General features: G+C 33.5%; 4 protein-coding genes across 21 annotated transcripts; 2 read left to right on the top strand and 2 right to left on the bottom strand.

The window, feature by feature from the left end:
- Window positions 1-14: 14 nt before the first annotated feature.
- On the bottom strand, window positions 15-945 carry LOC130803521 (ferredoxin-1-like). Its single transcript, XM_057667654.1, has one exon. The coding sequence runs from the start codon at window positions 622-624 to the stop codon at window positions 187-189; it is 438 nt and encodes a 145-aa protein (XP_057523637.1). The 5' UTR covers window positions 625-945; the 3' UTR covers window positions 15-186.
- Window positions 946-2990: 2045 nt separating this feature from the next.
- Window positions 2991-6144, top strand: LOC130803526 (ER membrane protein complex subunit 8/9 homolog). Of its 2 annotated transcripts, none has more exons than XM_057667675.1 (6): window positions 2991-3192; window positions 3321-3633; window positions 4262-4408; window positions 4523-4582; window positions 5109-5263; window positions 5354-6144. In XM_057667675.1, exons 2-6 carry the CDS (start codon window positions 3430-3432, stop codon window positions 5382-5384), a joined length of 597 nt encoding a protein of 198 aa, XP_057523658.1. In that variant the 5' UTR covers window positions 2991-3192; window positions 3321-3429; the 3' UTR covers window positions 5385-6144. The 2 variants fall into 2 exon arrangements, with proteins under 2 accessions (XP_057523658.1, XP_057523657.1); XM_057667674.1 differs by having other exon boundaries at window positions 3000-3192; window positions 3375-3633; window positions 5354-5639.
- A 1706-nt stretch (window positions 6145-7850) lies between these two features.
- Window positions 7851-17398, top strand: LOC130803524 (uncharacterized). Of its 17 annotated transcripts, none has more exons than XR_009039919.1 (7): window positions 7851-8074; window positions 8181-8400; window positions 9325-9599; window positions 9978-10106; window positions 13786-13846; window positions 14122-14227; window positions 17180-17196. XR_009039919.1 is itself a non-coding variant. In XM_057667665.1 (6 exons), exons 2-5 carry the CDS (start codon window positions 8267-8269, stop codon window positions 14193-14195), a joined length of 612 nt encoding a protein of 203 aa, XP_057523648.1. In that variant the 5' UTR covers window positions 7851-8074; window positions 8181-8266; the 3' UTR covers window positions 14196-14227; window positions 17180-17398. The 17 variants fall into 17 exon arrangements, 12 of the variants coding, with proteins under 12 accessions (XP_057523648.1, XP_057523649.1, XP_057523646.1 ...); XR_009039920.1 differs by lacking the exon at window positions 17180-17196 and adding an exon at window positions 16008-16028; XR_009039917.1 differs by lacking the exons at window positions 13786-13846; window positions 17180-17196 and adding exons at window positions 15501-15594; window positions 16008-16026.
- LOC130803527 (leucine-rich repeat receptor protein kinase HPCA1-like) lies at window positions 10752-18511 on the bottom strand. Its single transcript, XM_057667676.1, has 18 exons — window positions 18142-18511; window positions 17373-17493; window positions 17195-17266; window positions 16741-16815; window positions 16581-16652; window positions 16075-16236; window positions 15927-16001; window positions 15376-15447; window positions 15229-15300; window positions 15065-15135; window positions 14911-14983; window positions 14175-14246; window positions 13905-14036; window positions 13097-13803; window positions 12875-12999; window positions 12380-12599; window positions 11326-11558; window positions 10752-11189 (listed from the first exon to the last, which is right to left on the bottom strand). Exons 1-18 carry the CDS (start codon window positions 18509-18511, stop codon window positions 10752-10754), a joined length of 3162 nt encoding a protein of 1053 aa, XP_057523659.1.
- Window positions 18512-18825: the final 314 nt, after the last annotated feature.

Consider the following 18825-nt stretch of genomic DNA (forward strand, 5'->3'; position numbering starts at 1 on the left):
CTTAATATCACAAATTGTGAAAAATTAAAAGTTATAAAAACTAATATTAATAATCTTTCGCAGAGAAGAATGAAACAAGATTTCACTTGTACAAATTAAGAGTTATAAGTAAATAATAACAAAAAAAGTAAATGCAATGAGTTGGAAGAATAAGAGGCGTATTAATTTAAAATAAAAAAAGGAAAATTAAGCAGTAAGCTCTTCTTCCTTGTGAGTCTCAATGGTACAGTCACTGGTAGGATAAGCAGCACAAGTCAAAACCCATCCAGCATCAATCTGGTCATCTTCCAAAAAACTTTGGTCAGACTGGTCAACACTACCAGCTTTGACTTTTCCGGCACATGAGCTGCACGAGCCAGCCCTACAAGAGTAGGGCAAATCAATCCCTGCTTCCTCTGCAGCATCAAGTATGTACATGTCATCTGGACAGTCAATTTCTTGGGTACCCTCAGGTGTAATAAGGGTAACCTTATAGGCCATTGCCCTTCCACCACGGGCTTTTGACTTAAGCCCGAATAAAGCCCGTCCCATGTTGGTTGGGAATGCAGCCATCATGGGTGGTGTTTGGGGTTTTGGTACCAAACTTGCTGCCATCATTGTTGCTGTTGCTGCTGCCGCCGCCATTATTACTATTTTTAGTAAGTTTTTAGGGTTGATGGGTTTGGGTTTGGGTTTGGGTTTGGGAGAGAAATGGAGAAGGAAGAAGGGTGGTGATGATGATATAAATGGAGGAATTTCATGATGCCTTATCTGCCACGTGGTGGGTTTATGTTGAGTTTGTTATCTTGATTTTCTTATCTTATGAATGAAGGTTGAATGAATTATAGCCGTTGGTTTTGTTTGGCTTGTGTAGTGCACTAGTGTGCTTGCCACACTATTGTCATTGGATTCTTATGATTTATGAAATATTTGTATTACTAATGTAATAAGTAATAACCACAAGTTTGATGTTCTTTCCAAAAAATAAAAAAAAAAAAGAACACCATTAGTTTGATGTAGTGGGCTGTGTGCATAACAGTTTGGATTGACTTCACTTTGCTACTTCTTTGTGGACTGTGGTTTTGGTAGTAAATTTAGGTTCCATGTTGAGGTTTGAAGAGTTTATGCCAAAATATTAATTATGGATTACTAATTAGTCAAGTTTGGTCGGTTTAATTTGCGCGTATATTAATATTTTAATTTTTTGAGTATTTATTAATTTTGACCTTAAAGATATTAATTTTGAAAATTGATACTTTTTAGGTCAAAATTAATACCTTTAAGATCAAAATTGAAAAATACACAGGTTATTTGAGGTCGTCTCGTCCAAGATCAGCTGATATACTATTTCCTTTGTTTCCTAATGAAGTTTTCATAAAGAATGTTTACGGAAATTAAGAAAAATAAAATCTTTTATATAGTAAATATATTATTTTATTGAATTAATTTGATTGAAGAATAGTGGGACATAAAAATTTAAAAATATTAAAAGAAAGTTAGTTAACAAAATATAGAGATCACAATTAATAAAAAAATATTTATCTAAAGTGAGTGGGAAATATATATGATTATAAGAAATATAAAAATATTGAAATAAGTTAGTACAAAATATGTGAGGACCATAAGTATTATTTCCTTTTTTGCTTGTTGTTTATCCACTTTACTTTTGGCACACTTTTAAAAGCAAATTTTGAGCCTTGATATCTCTTAGTACGCATCATAAAAAATTATAAAAAGTATATATTAAATTTCTTTGCATTAAGGCGAATCTAACAAGATCCCACATGAATATAATTTGTCTTTAACATGTACTTCAAAAATCAAATTTAATTTCTTCTCTCATAAAGTGGAAAAACTTAAAGAAGACAAACAAAAAGGAACAGAAGAAATATTAAAATATAAAAATAAGGAGGAATAAGGTTATCTTTGTCCAAAATTTATGATATACATTGAACATTTTAATGGGAACAACAAATAAAATACCCAAAATATAAATTTGATAGAAAAATGAGGACCATGAACATTAAAAAAAATATTTACATGAAAAATATTTGACCACAACTAATAAAAAAATAATTTTATAAAGATAGTGGTGTATATTAGAGGTGTTCATGGGGCGGGCTTGGGTGGGTATACCCGCGGGTAATTGCCATAAAATCTACTCGCGGGCAAAAATTTACAAAACCGCGCCCGCATTTGCGGGCATAATTTTTTGTCGCTACCCGCCCATTTTTTAAGCGGGCGGTACCCGCGGGTAGGCGGGTATTTAGTACATAAATATCAAAAATATAATTGAAAATATAAAGTTGGGTTTTGATAATAATTAAAATACAATACAATGTCCAAAATACTCCAAAAGTCCAAATACATAAAAAGTCTCAAATTATTCAAATTACAACCATATAAAAATACATAAAAAGTTTCAAAAAACTTCGTCAATGGTAACACAATCGTCATCTTCATCCTCCTTTTCATCTTCTTCTAAACATGGCTCGCCATAATTAAACAAATTCGAATTACTGGAAAAGTGAAAGTGAAGTGACATTAAAAGAGGCGCTTAGCCGCTTACTTCCTTTTTATTTTTTTCTTTTTTTTTTCTCTTTTCGGTTACTTAAAATTTAAAAATTAAATTGATTATTAAATATTTAATATATATTAAAGTAAGCGGGCGGGCGGGTATACCCGCGGGTATTTTTTACGTGTCGCTACCCGCCCAATTAGCTTGGCGGGCGGGTATTACCCGCCCAAACTTAAATTTTTTTTAAAAACGCTGTCCATGCCCGCCCGTTTTTCGAGCCGGGCAAACCGGGCCTGGCGGGTAGCCCGCCCATGAACAGCTCTAGTGTATATGTGAGGACATAAGAATTAAAAATATAAAAATGTTAAAATTAGGTTAATACAAGATATATGAATACTTAAAAAATATTAAAATATTAAAATAAGAAAAAACAAATAATTTTTGTCAAAAGTTTGCAATATAAATATGAGAATTTTTATAAGAAAAATAAAACATACGGCAAATGAGAATTTTTTAAGAAACAGAGACAGTGTTTGTTAGGCAGTACGGTAAACTCTGAGTTGAGACTTGAGAGCAAAGCCAAAACTACATATTTTCTCCAAAAGTAGTTCCTCAGATCTTACACTTTTGTGCAACAACCGACCCAAATTGCTGCTATCAAATTTCTGCTGGTTCTTCATCTCCGAATTACTTAGGTACACATTTCACCTTTTTCAGATTTTTTTTAGGGTTTCTCAATCTTGCTTTGGATTTTTTTCCTGAAATTTCTTTAATGCAAATTGAGGGCAATTGTTAATTTCATTTTGTTCAAAATTAATGCTAGATCTTATTGAATTGGAGGAATTCGCCAATGAAGTTATTATATGTGTTAACTTAGGTTTAGTTGAACTGCCTGAAAGTCAATTCAATTGGTGATTGCGTTTGTTGCCGTTATGGGAGAATTGACGTATGAAATCGGACAGAATGCGTATATAAAGATAGTATTACACGCCTTAAAGCATAAATCGAGCGCCGTTAATGGCGTTTTGGTAGGAAGATATGATGCTGGCAAGGGAATTGTCCAAATTTCTGATGCTGTCCCTCTTTTTCATTCCAACACTGGTCTCCTTCCGTCCTTAGAGATCGCTCTGATGCAAGTATGTTCTTTCTCTTCTCATTTATGGTGTAAGTTTCATTGTTGTTTGAATATTTTCAATCTTATATGCAATGGACGAGGGAATTAATATGTTATGCTATTGCATAAAATCATAAATGAACCCCATCAGAAGGGTGAAAGCAAAGCTACTGTAACTGATATGTTATGCTTTTGCTGTATGCTAATATGCAAAATTTGGAAATTATCCGAGCGATTTCTGTTAGAGTGGTTAGAAGAGATAGCTAGTGTAACTGATTATGTGGGATATAGTTGATGTTGCAGTGGGTTTCACCATCTGGTTCGATGATTGTGACAATTTATGTGCAACTCTATGCTGTGTGCGGATGTTAAAACTTAAAATTTGTGTCTTATATCAGATATATAGCAATTTGCATGAGTAATTTGTAAGTGTGATTGATCAAACTAATGTTAATTGAATGAACTTAAAACTATTTTGGAATATAATGTAACAGTTGAATATTTTAAATATCCTATAGTTGGATAATAGTGTGAATTGTTATGAGCAGACCAATAGGGATTATGCTGGACAACTTTTCAAGAAATGATGTTCTTGCTCTATGTACAAATGAAAAATAGATAATGTACTGATCTTCTGTCCTCTGAATTAGATAGAAGAGCATTTTGCCAGTCAAGAGGTGAGCTTGGTGGGATATTTCCATGCAAATGAAAGATCTGATGATTATGACCTCAGTAACGTGGCCAAAAACATTGGCGATCATCTTTGTCGGTACTTTCCCCAGGCTGGAATCCTTTTGGTATGCACAGTTACCAGACCCAGAACTTCCATAATGTTTATTCATTTTGGGTTGGGGGAGAATTAATCATTTTCTATTCTCTATTTCTGATCTATCTACTGCTTGATTGTGTAGCTGGACAATCGGAAACTGGAAGCTTTGCCTAAGGTGAAAGACCGAAGCCCCGTGATGCAGGTACTTTTGTTATATCCTGCATTATACAGAACACTTGTGGTTCAACACCTCTTTTCCATACTATGGGGAGCTCTGAATTCTGAAGGACATGTATAAATACACACACCGCCTACTGTTTACTTTCAACCTTGTAATTTGCTCTGTTTTAAATGACTTGTAGTTGTAGTTCTTCATCATCCTATAGATATGATGCACAAGTGCACACTTACCTGTTCCTTGAGGTAATAGAACTTCTACAACCACAACCACTAAAAATTGGCTCTAGTAAACATTATTACATTAATTTTCTAAAATAATTATATCCTTAAAAATTCTGGATGACAGTGGTTCATTTGAGTTGGCTTATCCTTTAGTTGCATTGCTTGTTCACTTGGTAGTAGTGTTTGCCTCAACTTAGTTTACAGTGGAGTGTGAACTATATTTGGCTATTCGCTTGTACGACTATCTAATTTGAGTCACTTTAGACCTAAATAGTATCTTAGCAATTTGACAATCTTCTTTTATTAACTTATCTTGCATGTATCAGTTATATTCAAGAGATGGATCCAAATGGAAGGTAGAAGAGAACAGCCATCTAGTAATGAAGGAACCATCAGCAAACATGATATTGTTGGACTATGTATCAACTCAGAAATGGGAAGGGATTATTGATTTTGACGATCACCTTGATGACATTAGCAAGTAAGTTCATGTTAATTTCTGACTTGCATCGTGATGGAAATTGCTGGAAATGATTTCATGATCTTAAATGAAACCAATTTATACTTGTAGGGATTGGCTTAATGCTGAATTGTTCAAGTGAGATATCTAGAGTTCCATATTTCATATGAGCTTGATCTGGCTGCTTTTCGAACATGGCACTCGGGCTAAGAAAAGCGGATGGTCAAATGATTTTATTGGTTCAGATCTCGTAGAATTCTCCTTCGTTGTCTTTCTTATTATTTTTTGAAGTTTTGGTAATCCAGAATTTTATACACTGCCTTTTGGCTTTCTTTTCATTGCCAAGGCTATTTAAGAAATTGAAGAAACCATAATTACATAGACTTACGTTCCTTCATATTTGTTTGTCGTCTTTATTCTTCTTTCAGTTGGTGGTGGTTATGTTCTTGATAAGTTGCCATCGAATTTGTTTATAGATCCCTCCCTCTAATCCCTTCATTTTGCCTATGCCGTTCATTCTTACAACTGGGGGATCCATTCCTAGAGCCCAAACAGGCCTATATATGGGTAAAAATCGCCAGAAACTCGGAATTAACAGCCCGTGGGGTTGGACTCGAAGACTGCCCCAAACTGGCCTGAAAAGCCCAGAATTTGGCCTGTGAGCTGATGACTGATGGGCTATATTCTCTTATCGAATATCGACTGTGCCTCCAGCGAGGTTGAATTCTGTGACTTTGTTATCGAGCATCACAGGAAGATAATATTGAAAGAATATTATAGATTTATGAAAAATATTTTTAAAAAAATGTCTACTCCTTTAATCACACCAAAAATTATCATGTCTGTAATTATCTGAAGAGAATACTTAAGTATGTTTCCAGGTAAGAAGAGAATACTTAATTAATGATAAAAAAAAAAAAAAAAAAAAAGGGGGGGGTGGGGGGTGGGGGAATACTCAAGTATGTTTCCAGGTAAGAAAAAATGTGATTCCCCTCTTCCAATAAAAATTATATGAAGTATGAATCATGGAGATGCGAAGCATACATTCAGAATTCAGATACATGGGGCATCTTTGACAACTGAAATCTTTAGTTCGATTTTTTATGCTGTAGATGACGTGGCACACCGTTTGTAATTGTATATGGGATCATTAATACTTTAAAACTTTTTTTATTGTATATTAAATAATTATTTTTGTTTTATTGATTTAGTTCCATTCAATCAAAAAAGCTCTCATAAAAAATACTTAAAGGAAAACTCAAAAATTAATTACGGTTTTAGTAGATGATAGATTTTCTTTTAACGATGATTTGTTATTTTTGGTGGAAAAATATACATATTACGGAGTAGTTTATTACTCCTTCCGTTCTTTTAAGTTCTTTCACCTTACTATAACGAGTAGTTTCATAAGTTTTTCTATTTTAGAATACTTTCTATTTTTAGAAAGTTTTTATCCCACTTTTACCCCTTAAAACCCCCCTTTTCTTTTAATATACCTCTTTACTTTTATTTATAATTATTTTCTCTCTCATACTTTCAATACAATTATTACTTTACACTACTATTTAATTAAAATAATACCTACTATACTACTATTTTAATTAAAATAATACCCACTACATTACTATTTTAATTAAAATAATGCTCACTACATTATTATTTAATTAAAAAATACCCACTACAACCCAAAGATTCTATCTTACTTAATATGTGTGAAAAAATCAAAATGGAAGATCATATGATCGGAGGGAGTATTAGTTTGACATGCTATATAAAAGTATTGTTGGATGGTAATATCAAATATGTGAATACAATAAATGGGTCTTGTAGTTTTCCCCTCGAAGAGAAGTCATACGTAGACATCACACATGAACAGATGAACTTATCTAATTCTAATTTCATGTTCCAATGAGCTATTTTATACGTACTTAACATATTGCAATAATGGGATTTTATACAAAAATCAAGAAATTATATAGATTATATTAAAAGTTAGTTAACATGTAAATGAGAATAAAAAAAAGTGGTAAAAATTAATCTATAAAAGAAATTGTAGCAAAGTAAAAGAAAATAAATTAAAAAAAACATGTGACAATCTCTTAAGGACAAACGAGTTAGCAAAAAGAAACAATGAATTTTTCAAGAAAAAGATTGATATTTTTACAATAAATGGATAAAATTTAAAGAATGTGGAGTATAAATTAAATTAAAAGAAATTATTAAATCATAGTTATAAATAAAAATAAGACACAAAAACCAAATAATAAATAATGCTAAACGAGTCCACGAAAGTACATATAATTCATCTATTCTAAATTACTCGCACTCAATTGTGATATATATATTGCTAGTCTATCAAATATACTTCATTATATAATTATACTCATTACTAATATAATTATACTATTACTAATAGTGATATTCTCATATATATATATATATATATATATATATATATATATATGAAGTATATTTGATAGACTAGCAACAACTCTAAAAATTATTTTTTAAAAAAAGTCGCGCAACAAATAATGCATTACGATTTGATTTTCTAGTAGTATTGGTATTTGGTGGAGTATATATAGGGTGTTATTATAGTTCGCCAATTTTTTTTTAATAGTTTTCCGGTCTGTTTTCTCCTTTGCGTTTCCCTCTCTCTTCTTCCACTCAACTTCGCATATTCCGATCATTCTCTTCTAGAAGTATATTCTACACCAATTACCAATTACCAATTACCAATTACCAGCTTCTGCATTTCATCTTCATCCCTTTCTTTTTCTCTCCTCTTCTTTCCCTTTCACCATTTCTGCTCTTCAGATTCTCTAATTCAAGGTTTGTATTTCTTCACCAACCATTGTAAATATCTCAACTTCTTCATTTTTACAGCTTTTAACTTCTATTTTTGAATTGACCCATGTTTTATTTTTGTTGTTTTTAGCTTATTTTTTGTTGCTCAGGCAGAGACCTAAAGAAAAGGACGGATAAGCAAGTGGGGGAGCCGATTCTGTTTATAGAAGATAAACGATGTCGTTTAAAGGTACCCAACAGAAATGCAAAGTGTGTGATAAGACTGTTTGTTTGATGGATCAGCTTTCAGCTGATGGTGTTGCTTATCATAAGTCTTGCTTCAATGTAATCACTGCAAAAGCAAGCTTCAGGTTTTTCTCTTTTTATTTGTCTACTCTCATAATAATATTTTCCTGCTTTTTTTGGTCTTGACTTGATTGTTTAGTCTAATTTGTTCCAAGTTTTAACCAAATCGTATTTGGCGAAGTGGGCAACTGATATTCATTGTTTTAATTGAAATTCTAAGAATTTGATGATTTTTCTTGATTTTGTTTTGTGCATTTAGAGTTGTGTATGTGTGTCATTGTATGTATATATGATCTTTAAAGTTGTATGGTTTATCTTTAGGGCATTTTGATGGTAGATAGGTAATTAAGCTTTTTTAATGGGTTTACTTCTATTTAGATTTAAATTTTGAATTTATAGGTCTTGGTGCTTTTTTTGCACCAAAAGAGAAAGGGTATTTTGCTGCACTTTATATGGGTGGTGATGGCGACCGAGCGGGTTATCCGGAATCGAACCGGTCCCAAACCGCTTGAAAACTGTTCCGGAACTTAAATCTTACGCTACAGGTTCCAAACCAGCCCGAACCGCGGAACCGTAAAACTGCCGGAAAAAGTTGCCGGAACCGTGAAACCGCCGAAAAAAGCGCCAAAACCAGACCAAAGAACCACGGGCCGGTTTACCCGGCCCAACTGATCCTGAGAACCGGAACCATGCGGTTCACCCGGTCAAAAAATAGTCGTTACTAGCCGTTGGGATTTTTCTAATATATACTCCACAATTTGAATCTTTTCATTCACAATTCATCTCTTCTCCTACTCTCTCTACTTAATCACACAATTATTTTCGTAATTACATAATTAGTCTTTTAATTATTTCTTAATTACATTATTAGTTTTTTAATTATTTATTTATTTCTTAATCACATTATTATTTCAATATTATTATGTCTTTTTTTTGAAAAAAACCTCTAAAAAGGTTACTAAAGTGACAAAATTATTGCGAGGTTCTAGCTCCAAAAGAAAGGCCACTTCAACTCCGTCGGTATCAACAATACCTTCGGTTAGTAATTATAATTATGAATTAAATTATCCAGAAGGGTACGACCAAGGATTACACGATTATGCAAAAGAAGTGGAAAGAGAAATACATATTGAAGACGAAGAAGAGGAACCAACAACCCCTATTGGGATACTTAGATCTCGACAATCATCAACGGAATCACATGAAGTACAACAACAACAACAAAGACAAGCTCGTGGTAAACAAGTCAATTTCCAAAGTATCGGTTAGTTTTATAATTTTATTCTTCAAATTGATTAAATTTTAAATTATTATTTATTTATATATTGTGGTATTTGAGTATGTCTTTATATTTAAATTTAGATGAAGATGAACCAATAAGAAACCTTTTTCGGCAATGCCACCTCCTAGTGGTAGAGCTGTTTCACATGTGTGGTCATATTTTACAAAACAACCAACTGATAATTCGGATGTTTTCTTATGCACTTGTCAAATTTGTGAAAGTCAAGGGGTAAAGCCCTTAGTTTTAATACAATTTCAGCAGAGGTAAATACTTTTTTAGTTTTTATACATGATATTTATATTTTGTAAATCAAGAATGTATTAATACATTCATTTATTGTGTTTTGTGAATACGTGTTAGATGGTGGTACGGGATATTTCTACAAACATTTGGCAAAGAAGCATGAAATCATAAAAGAAACTCATGCAGCAAGCGGCAGTGGAACCACAAGTGGAAGTCGACAGTGGAGAATGGACATCTTCGGCGGAGGTATGCCTTTTAAATAGTATAAGCGTAATGAAATAATTAATGAATTTTCTAAATATGTAATTTGTGATGAGTTGCCATTTAACCATGATGAAAGTAAGGCATGTGAGTATTTCACCAGAAAAACTTTGCAACCACAATATAGAGTAATCTCTAGGAACACTCTTAAACGACGCACAATAAAAGTATATGAATCAAAGCGCTATGAATTAGTAGAAATGTTTAAATCTTTTAATGGTAGGATTAGCATAACAAGTGATATTTGGTCTGGTCCCCCACATTTAGAACCTTATATGTGTGTAACAGCACATTAGATAGATCGTAATTAAGTGTGATTCTCTTTAGTAATGAGACATAAATTATATTCTAACTCGGTCTTTATTCTTTATAATAGAAGAAAGAAAATACATGTCACATACACTCTCATCACACAATTTATGTACATATGCTCATCCTCAAACTGTGATTAGTAATTGGTATGACTGTTTCATGTTGTGTTTAATAGTAGCATTTGAAGAAAAAGCACTCGTTTACTTCCATATATATACACCCAAATTTACTAAAAAAGACAGATGCCACGGAAGAAGAGAAGGGCAATTCAAAGAGAAGTCATGAAGCAAATTACTTGTATTTTCAGCCATGTCTCTTTTATCGTAGAAGACGGCTGCTTCCATCGTAAGCTGAGATGACACTACTGCTCTGACCAGAATCAATTTCACTTGTTCCTTCATAGGAACTTAAAACAACACTCAGGCTCCTTCTAGCAGTCTGAATGATACTCTCGATTTCTTTTACCACTTCACTCATTGAAGGCCGCTTGTATCCTGAATCCTTGACACACAAAAGTGCCAATTCTGTAAATTCTTCGATGCAAATCAAATTACCAGAACGTATGACAGGGTCAACGAGATTGTATATGTACCCTGTCTCATTCATTGTCACCTTAACTTCTTGGACAAGATATCCCTTGTTTTTTTCTAATGGTGGCCTTCCAGTTATCAGCTCGAGCATCACTACTCCAAAGCTATAGACATCGCTCTTCTCAGTTAACTGTCTGCCTGACAGGTACTCAGGATCTAAGTACCCCTAAAAAATGAGTATACATTCAAATAAATACACAGAATCAGATCACTAGAATGACTTCAGATAGAACTAACTAGGACCTTTTAGGGAGAGGGGCAATAAATACATGATTCTACTACCATTAATGAAGATGACTAACCATTGTTCCTTTAATTTGAGAGGTGGAATAATCTGTATCATTCCTTACTGGTTTGCACAGACCAAAATCTCCCACTTTTGCGTTCAAATAATCATCGAGCAATATATTTCCTGATTTAATGTCTCTGTGTATGATTGGTGGATCTGCAAGCTCATGTAGATATGCCAGAGCTCTAGCTGCACCAAGGGCTACCATCAATCTACTCATCCAGTCTAATCGAACTCCCGAACTCCCTGTAGTTTCTCATCAGTATACAAGTACTTTCAGCTCATCCAAGAAAATGCAACTATAAATTCCAGAAATTAAACTATCATCCAAGAAAATGGAACATTCATTACACAACATACTCAAAATATGACACCATTTAATAGCAGATGGGAGCTAAAGCTCAAATTAGAACTATCAACCAAAGTGATTCATGGGAAGAATCGAAAACATGTCTTGAAGACTTTAAACAGGGGTATGGTTTCCCGGAAGTAAATTTAGTGACTGCAAACCACGTAACTGAGCTAATGACTCTGGCAATGTCTTGAAGACTTTAAACAAGGATATGTTGTCTCTGCTATACCAAAGCCGACAGTTAATAGTCTAATTAATGAAATAGACACTACTAGAAAGTGAATGTTAATAGTCTATCTCATAAAGCAAGGATTTACCAACTTATACAACCTCAACATATTAGAGGAATTGCAAAATTTACATGACAATTTTCCTCAGATCAATTAATTGAAGTACTTGAGCTGGTTGTTAGTGTATCTTTGCTGTAGCGTTGCTAAGTATGGTAGCAATAGACGTTGTTGTAAAGGGCATAGGCTATATATATATATGCCACTTAAGCCGAACACAAAGTAAACTTTTGTATTGCCGTATTTGCTAAATACTTCTATTGCCTCTTAACAATTCATAGCCTATTTTCTGATAAGAAACCATGTGAAAATGCTAGTTTTTTAAAGTTTAAAGACACGAGTTAGATTTAAAACTATACAAGCATTCTTGAATTGCATTTCATCTTAGCTACATGCCTACATCAGGATTAGAAGGAAAAAAAGATTACCTCTAAGACTCGCTTTTAAGCTGTTATTTGGGACATATTCATAAATAAGCATCTGTTCATCTTTATCAATACAAAACCCAACCAAACTGACAATATTTCTGTGGTGAACCCTTGATAAAAGCTCAATCTCAGTTTTGAACTCATGCGCACTCTGCAACGAGTCTTTCTTTGCTCTTTTAATTGCAACTAGTTGTTCATTGTCAAGTTTCCCCTTATAAACCTGAAAGCAGAATGTCTCCAAATGATCAAAGCATATTACATATAGCTCTAAGTATAAAAAATTATACAACTAAATATTTCTGAATAATAAATTCAATGAAATAAAGCCATTAAAATTAACGAAGGTATTTTCAAGTGTTTATATCACTAGACAATGAAAAGAATGAAGACTTGACTGAACCATTCAAATAGTTTCAGTTGTAAACTGTAATCTTACTAACAAAGATATCCTACAACACATGAGGAGTAAGAAACACTGAAAAAGAGAGCAATCACCTTCCCATAGCCTCCGATCCCGATCTCACTTGCATGTGAAAAGTTATTGGTGTAACGTTCAACGTCTTCAAGAGTGAATACTTTAACTCCTTTCAGTTGTGGAAGGTCATCTTTATTCCAGGTTGCTGCATTTAAATGAAAAAAAGCAAAAAGTGTTTTTAAACACACTCCTAGAGAAATCAATAGTCAATTAACTTGTGCAGGATGAGCTACCAATCTTACCAAAAGGATTATTTAATTTAATCGCTCTTATAGCTATTTTCCTTTGACGATAAGCATAAGCTCCAACAAAGATTGTTATCAGCACGAGCACAAAGAAAGATATCGACGCACCAATAATGAGGTCATAATTAGGGTTCTTCATTTCACATTTGTCTAATTCGCATGACATTAGAATAGGAAGAGAGGTATCAAATGAACAAAAAAATAGATAAAAATGTAAATAATATTTTTCTTGACTAACTAAAAGTGTATTCTCACCTGGATCATTACAACCTAGAGTGAGCTTATAGGGTAATTGTACACTAAAAATATGCTCTTGGAGGATATTCCCAATGAAAGAGATTAATGATTGATTAAAATGTTCACCCTCAGGAGGAAGTATTGCTATTTCCAACACGAGATAATCATATGAAAGGTCTATCCTTGAACGAACCAAACATATTTCACTTATGTGGTGGGAACCAATAGTAGTCTTGAGAGTATTATTGAAGTTATAGTAAGATGAGGTGTGTAAATCAGAAAAGTTGTATGATAGAAAGATCAAACGACCAAGGTAGGGACGTTTACAAGCCTTTTTACGCTGGTTCTCGAAGCAAGATAGAGAAACACATTGTGTTTGTGGTATATACTCAAAAAAATCAATTGGTAGGTCATCGTTGCAGTTTCCTTGAGTTTCTCCTTTTCTGCAGACTGTTTCGCCATCAAATCTGCAAAAACAATTACATAGGATTCAGGAGTTGCTCAATTCAGGTAATTTTGGCTCAAATTAAGCAGTAAAAATGAAACGTACAGACTGAACTATACTTACAGAATCCTGTAATTGTATTCTCCTGCATTTATCTCATCAATGGAAGTATTCCGCAAATCTATAAAGCGAAGTTTACTGCCATAGCCAGTCGCAAGATTCACAGTGCCGTTGAGTTTGTTATTTCTTAGTAGCCTATTTTCAAATGTAAATTGTAATCAGCAACCCAACATGGAAACGCGTTATTGATGCATTTCACATTTATCTTTCAAACAAATAGCCAGGTCAGAAAGAGAAGCAAAAGATAATACAAGATGGCAAGAGAAACCATACACAGTTTGCAGATCAGACTGATTGAACAGTGTTGCTGGTATTTGGCCTATTAGGTTAGTGTTTTCCATCTTTCTGCAATTGAGCATTAAAAAAGTTAGATCTACGTGCACAAACATAGAATGTATTGTAGCATAAATGCAATATGCCATTTCTGTCATTACAATATCCTTGAACGTCATGACACCGGAACAAAAAATGCCAAAGTAGTCATTACATACCAAATCAACGTTACATAGCAAGAGCCAGTATAGACAAAACTCACAAGTAATGTGGTCTGTTTCAACAGTCTTTGACAACATATTCAACATTTTTGGCATCAAAACTTACTTCAATATCTCTTAGCTGTTATAAAGCCATAAGGTGTATGCTTACAAATGGTTCATGCTTAGAACTAGTCAAATAGCTTTTCTTATAAATGGAAATGTTTCTCCAATAAATCCCAACAAGAAATGTATGCTAAGCATTCTTCTATAAGATTTTCCTTTGTAATGTCCTCCAGGAAGTATTTTACCCAAATAATCGAGATAATTTCACTAGAGATGTATGACACAGCTCATACGATGCTCCCATTTCTGTTGCATTTCTTATAAATCATCATATGATAGTGATAGGAAGTATTACGGTCTTCCCTGTAAAAAATGGTCTCGAATTTCTAAGCCCTCTTCATTTTGTATTCGAAGAGGCCTGCAAATAGAAAATAAGATGGCTGAAAAAACAAATATTAAGCGATACATACAGTGTAGTTATATTCGGCAAAGTTGAGCACCATAGAGGAATTTTTGATTCATCAAAACTATTATTACTCAGATCTCTGCGAAGTGCAAATGTAGAAAATTAAAGTGTTATTGATTAAGCATATCTGTTAGATAGAAAACGGCAATCTTTGTTACTCACATATGCAAGGGAATGCATTTCTGAAAGATCAGGGACTGGACCAATCAAGTTATTGTTAGCCAAGTTCCTAGGAAACAAGATAAGTGATGATCAATTTACTCTAAATATCATTACAATGAACCAGCCTAGGTATTAATTCTGATTGGTTATGTATACTTACAATTCACCCACTTTTGCGAGCCTACTAAGATTCTGTGGAACTAAGCCACTAAGTTCATTCCTGTCTAAACGACTGCAACCCATGGTTAGATAGTAAGTTGTGTAGTAGAAAATCAGTTCAGTAAATTAATTTGTAAGAAAAACTTACATGACCTCAAAAGAAAGCACAAGTTCTAATGTGTCCGGGATACTTCCAGTTAGCCAGTTGTCATTGAAAATTCTGTCAGATCATATAACCAGCATTTTTGTTGGGTACTCGTGTTTATATTACAGTTGCAAGGCAGCAAAAAATTACAAGAAACAGTGAAGTTTTACTTTCCGGTGTACATTTTGGTTGGATTGGGCTTCATAACTTTAACTAAGGGAGGTGAGTCAAAAATCTTTGAACTTTGAATTTAAATGGAGTGATAGACTGTCTGATTGCTAAACAGCTTGCAAAACTAAGAAAAGAGATGGGAGCTTTGGGAAGGAAAGGAAGAATGCTGATGGTTTGGATTAACTACTATGATTCTGAATGTCATTGGATAAGGCTTTTTCTTTGAAATTCAAACATCTTGCTCTGATTCGCGGACTAAATTTTGTTCAGAAACAAATCATGTAGATATGAATTTAAAAAATTAAAACAAAACAATGGTGTAAAAATGTTAATTCAACAAGTCAAATGAAAATTGAATTTTCCAGAGGTATCATAGGACTTACAGATGCCTCAGTTTCATATCAACGTGAAAAAGTTCACGCGGAATTTCCCCAGAAAGTTTATTTTGTCCAAAATGACTGCAGACAGAGCATATTGGTTTACCATACAAGAAAAGGAAGTATCCAACAAATTCTACAAAGATGTCCATACAAATGTTCTGCTTCATGTAGCTGATCCAGGCCTGGTGTTGTCTTGCTAGATATTGGCAGTTTTCCGTTCAACTGGTTGTTAGTCAAATCAAGCCAGAGAAGTTTCCGGAGATTTCCAATAGAATGTGGTATTGATCCATTGAAGTTATTAGAATTGAGAAACCTATAAGACATCATGAAAACTTAGAGGGGAAAGTAGAAAAGTATTGACATCCACTGCTTATAGATTCTCGGTGAAGATAGAGATGGCCATGATTCGTTTCGGACCATTGAATCGGCCATCAATTTGGATCAAAAAACTTTGAACCGGAAACTAAACTGGTTCAACTGAGATTAGGTTCGGTTCAAAGTTTAATTCACAACCAGTTCAAGTTTAGTTCAATGCCAACTTATTTAGTCAATTTTTCACTTTTTTAAAAAATTATTTTTAAAATTCTTCTTTTTACATAAATGTAATTGTATTGCTAAGATACGGGAGTAAAGAAAATTAAAGAGAGAAGTCCTTACAATCTCTTGAGCTGAAGCATGGATCCTATTGATTCAGGAATTTGGCCAGAGAAACTACAGCCAGACAGAATACTTCATGAAGAAAAAACAGTGAGATTAATGATAGAATTAAATGTTTGGAAGGTGAATTATGTAGCATTAGAGAGGATAAAAATCTCACAGTATTTCTAAATTCTTCAGACTTCCAATATTTAATGGCAGACTACCAGTCAGCTTATTGTTGTCTGAAAGATCCCTGAACACAGAAAGCACTTTAACTCATTTGAGAAGAATTACAGATATATATAGTGATAAGGTGGCTATGATGGAACTAAGCGAACCTGCAGAGACATGCATCAATGAGAATTCATGTGTCAGATTAAGTAGACATTTTAAGATGAACTGTTAAGCACATTACCAAATTCAATAATAAATTTTGATCATACTGAATGTATTTGACTGTTAAATCTTAGCCCAAAATAAGTAAGTTGAACTAGGGAATGCATTTATCTGTTGTACTAATCAGTGTTTTCTTCCCTAATTAAAACAAAAACACATTGATTGGTAACTGATTGGTAGAAATATTGTAAGTTCTAAACACTGGCATTTTCTCACATCAGATTAGAACCACATACAGCTTCTTCAACTCGGATAATGACAAGACAACTTGAGGAAGTGAACCTATCAATTTCGCACGTGATAGTAATCTGCAATGTCAAGTAAAAATGTTTAGCAGGATCAGCTCTTACATAATTGTGAGTAAGACTATTTATAACTTGTAGAAAAGCACTAGCAGGCAGCAGCAGACTTTACACAGTAGTCACACGGGAGCCACTGCAGAAAATACCATCCCATTTTTCACCACATGGATCAGTTCCGTCCCAGTTGGATGGCGTGTTTTTCCATTGTTTTTTGAGAGATTTAAGCACGGCCACTGCATCAGCTCCACTCAATCAGAAACATTTTATTTCACTAGAGAACTAGATAGATGTGCCTCATTTAGTCGATGTGTATAAAAAAAACTAGTGCTCTTTTTCTGTCCGTTAGATGCAAAAGAGACTCAAGAAGTTAGAGGTTCAAGCAATTTTTCAATCTTCTCTTTGAGGTTCATGCAGTTTTTCAATCTTCTGTTTATAATGAGGGCAGATACAAATATAACTAGAATTAAGGTAAGCAGAAGCATCTTCTCCCAAAAAAATCGATAAAACGAGCAAATAATTAACAAGTAATCCTAATATTACTATTTTGGTCTTCTAATAAATTTTCTTTGCACATGAAAAACTGCAAAAGCCAATGTTCATAAAAAACTCAAAAACCATAAAAACAATTTTGTCAAAGCTTGATGAAGCTCATTCATTACAATTTAAAAGACAAAAAGATGCTTCAAACTCCATCCATTGACGATTTTAACTTGAAGAGTGAAAACTATAAAGCTCAATGCATTCAGGTGCCTAAAGATTGTATGTGCTCTTTGTACAGTTTAATTTCTCCAATTTTTGATTTGCAAAAGCCTAATCATGTATGGAAAGTCATAATTTAGCAATAATATAGAAAAGAAACAGAATTATTTAAACCAACTTACAATCATTCGCATCTGTTTGTGCTGTGGCTTCAATGCCAATATATGAAAATATAAGCAACATGCATGCCAAATTGCTAGAACTCATGGCTACAGTCAACCAAATAGTAATTGATTCGGTATTAGGGACTTCAAAGATGGAGTAAAATGTATTATCGTCATCTACCTCAGAATGCTGAATTGTGAGTAATATTTTATAAAATTTTATATTAATACAACTTAATAACAATTTGTTATAATAAGCTAAGTTCAAGCTGCTGAGGACTGAGGGAATAACAAGTGTACAAGGTCCCCTCTCAAAAGAACAAATGTTGCTGTCTATAAATTCTCCAATTTTATTAGAGAAAAGGAAGTTGGATGGAAACATAAGCATAGAGTATTACAAAAGCACAGACTTCGTGGAAACCCATGAGCATATTATACAAAATGCAAAAGATAATACTATCCAATTATTCCAAAGCTTGAACTTTGAACTGGACTTTTAATTTGTTTTGAATGATTCTACTAGTTTTGACCATATAAGAACAGGTGGAAACCCCTACCTGTTTCTCCTTGGATTATTATAATAACATTTACCCTTTCATTTTACTGTATTAGCGAAACTAATGAAGCTGAAAAACTAACCAACTTTCTGGCAATCAAAAGATCCTCCGATGTTGGACAATGTCACCCCTTGAGTTTAGCAAC

This window comes from Amaranthus tricolor, chromosome 17 (assembly GCF_026212465.1).
Source record: "Amaranthus tricolor cultivar Red isolate AtriRed21 chromosome 17, ASM2621246v1, whole genome shotgun sequence".
Lineage (NCBI taxonomy): Eukaryota > Viridiplantae > Streptophyta > Magnoliopsida > Caryophyllales > Amaranthaceae > Amaranthus > Amaranthus tricolor.

Bases quoted from the DNA above. Each gene is read 5' to 3' on its own strand.
- LOC130803521 (XM_057667654.1), bottom strand. From the start codon at position 624: ATGGCGGCGGCAGCAGCAACAGCAACAATGATGGCAGCAAGTTTGGTA.
- LOC130803526 (XM_057667675.1), top strand. From the start codon at position 3,430: ATGGGAGAATTGACGTATGAAATCGGACAGAATGCGTATATAAAGATA. The intron at 4,409-4,522 runs GTATGCACAGTT...TTGATTGTGTAG, and splicing joins CCCAGGCTGGAATCCTTTTG to CTGGACAATCGGAAACTGGA. The intron at 4,583-5,108 runs GTACTTTTGTTA...TGCATGTATCAG, and splicing joins ACCGAAGCCCCGTGATGCAG to TTATATTCAAGAGATGGATC.
- LOC130803524 (XM_057667663.1), top strand. From the start codon at position 8,267: ATGTCGTTTAAAGGTACCCAACAGAAATGCAAAGTGTGTGATAAGACT. The intron at 8,401-9,324 runs GTTTTTCTCTTT...GCGAGGTTCTAG, and splicing joins ACTGCAAAAGCAAGCTTCAG to CTCCAAAAGAAAGGCCACTT. The intron at 9,600-9,977 runs GTTAGTTTTATA...AATACGTGTTAG, and splicing joins AGTCAATTTCCAAAGTATCG to ATGGTGGTACGGGATATTTC.
- LOC130803527 (XM_057667676.1), bottom strand. From the start codon at position 18,511: ATGCTTATGTTTCCATCCAACTTCCTTTTCTCTAATAAAATTGGAGAA. The intron at 14,984-15,064 runs GTAACAAAGATT...CACTTCGCAGAG, and splicing joins GCATTCCCTTGCATATGTGA to ATCTGAGTAATAATAGTTTT. The intron at 11,190-11,325 runs GTTAGTCATCTT...CTCATTTTTTAG, and splicing joins CTCAAATTAAAGGAACAATG to GGGTACTTAGATCCTGAGTA.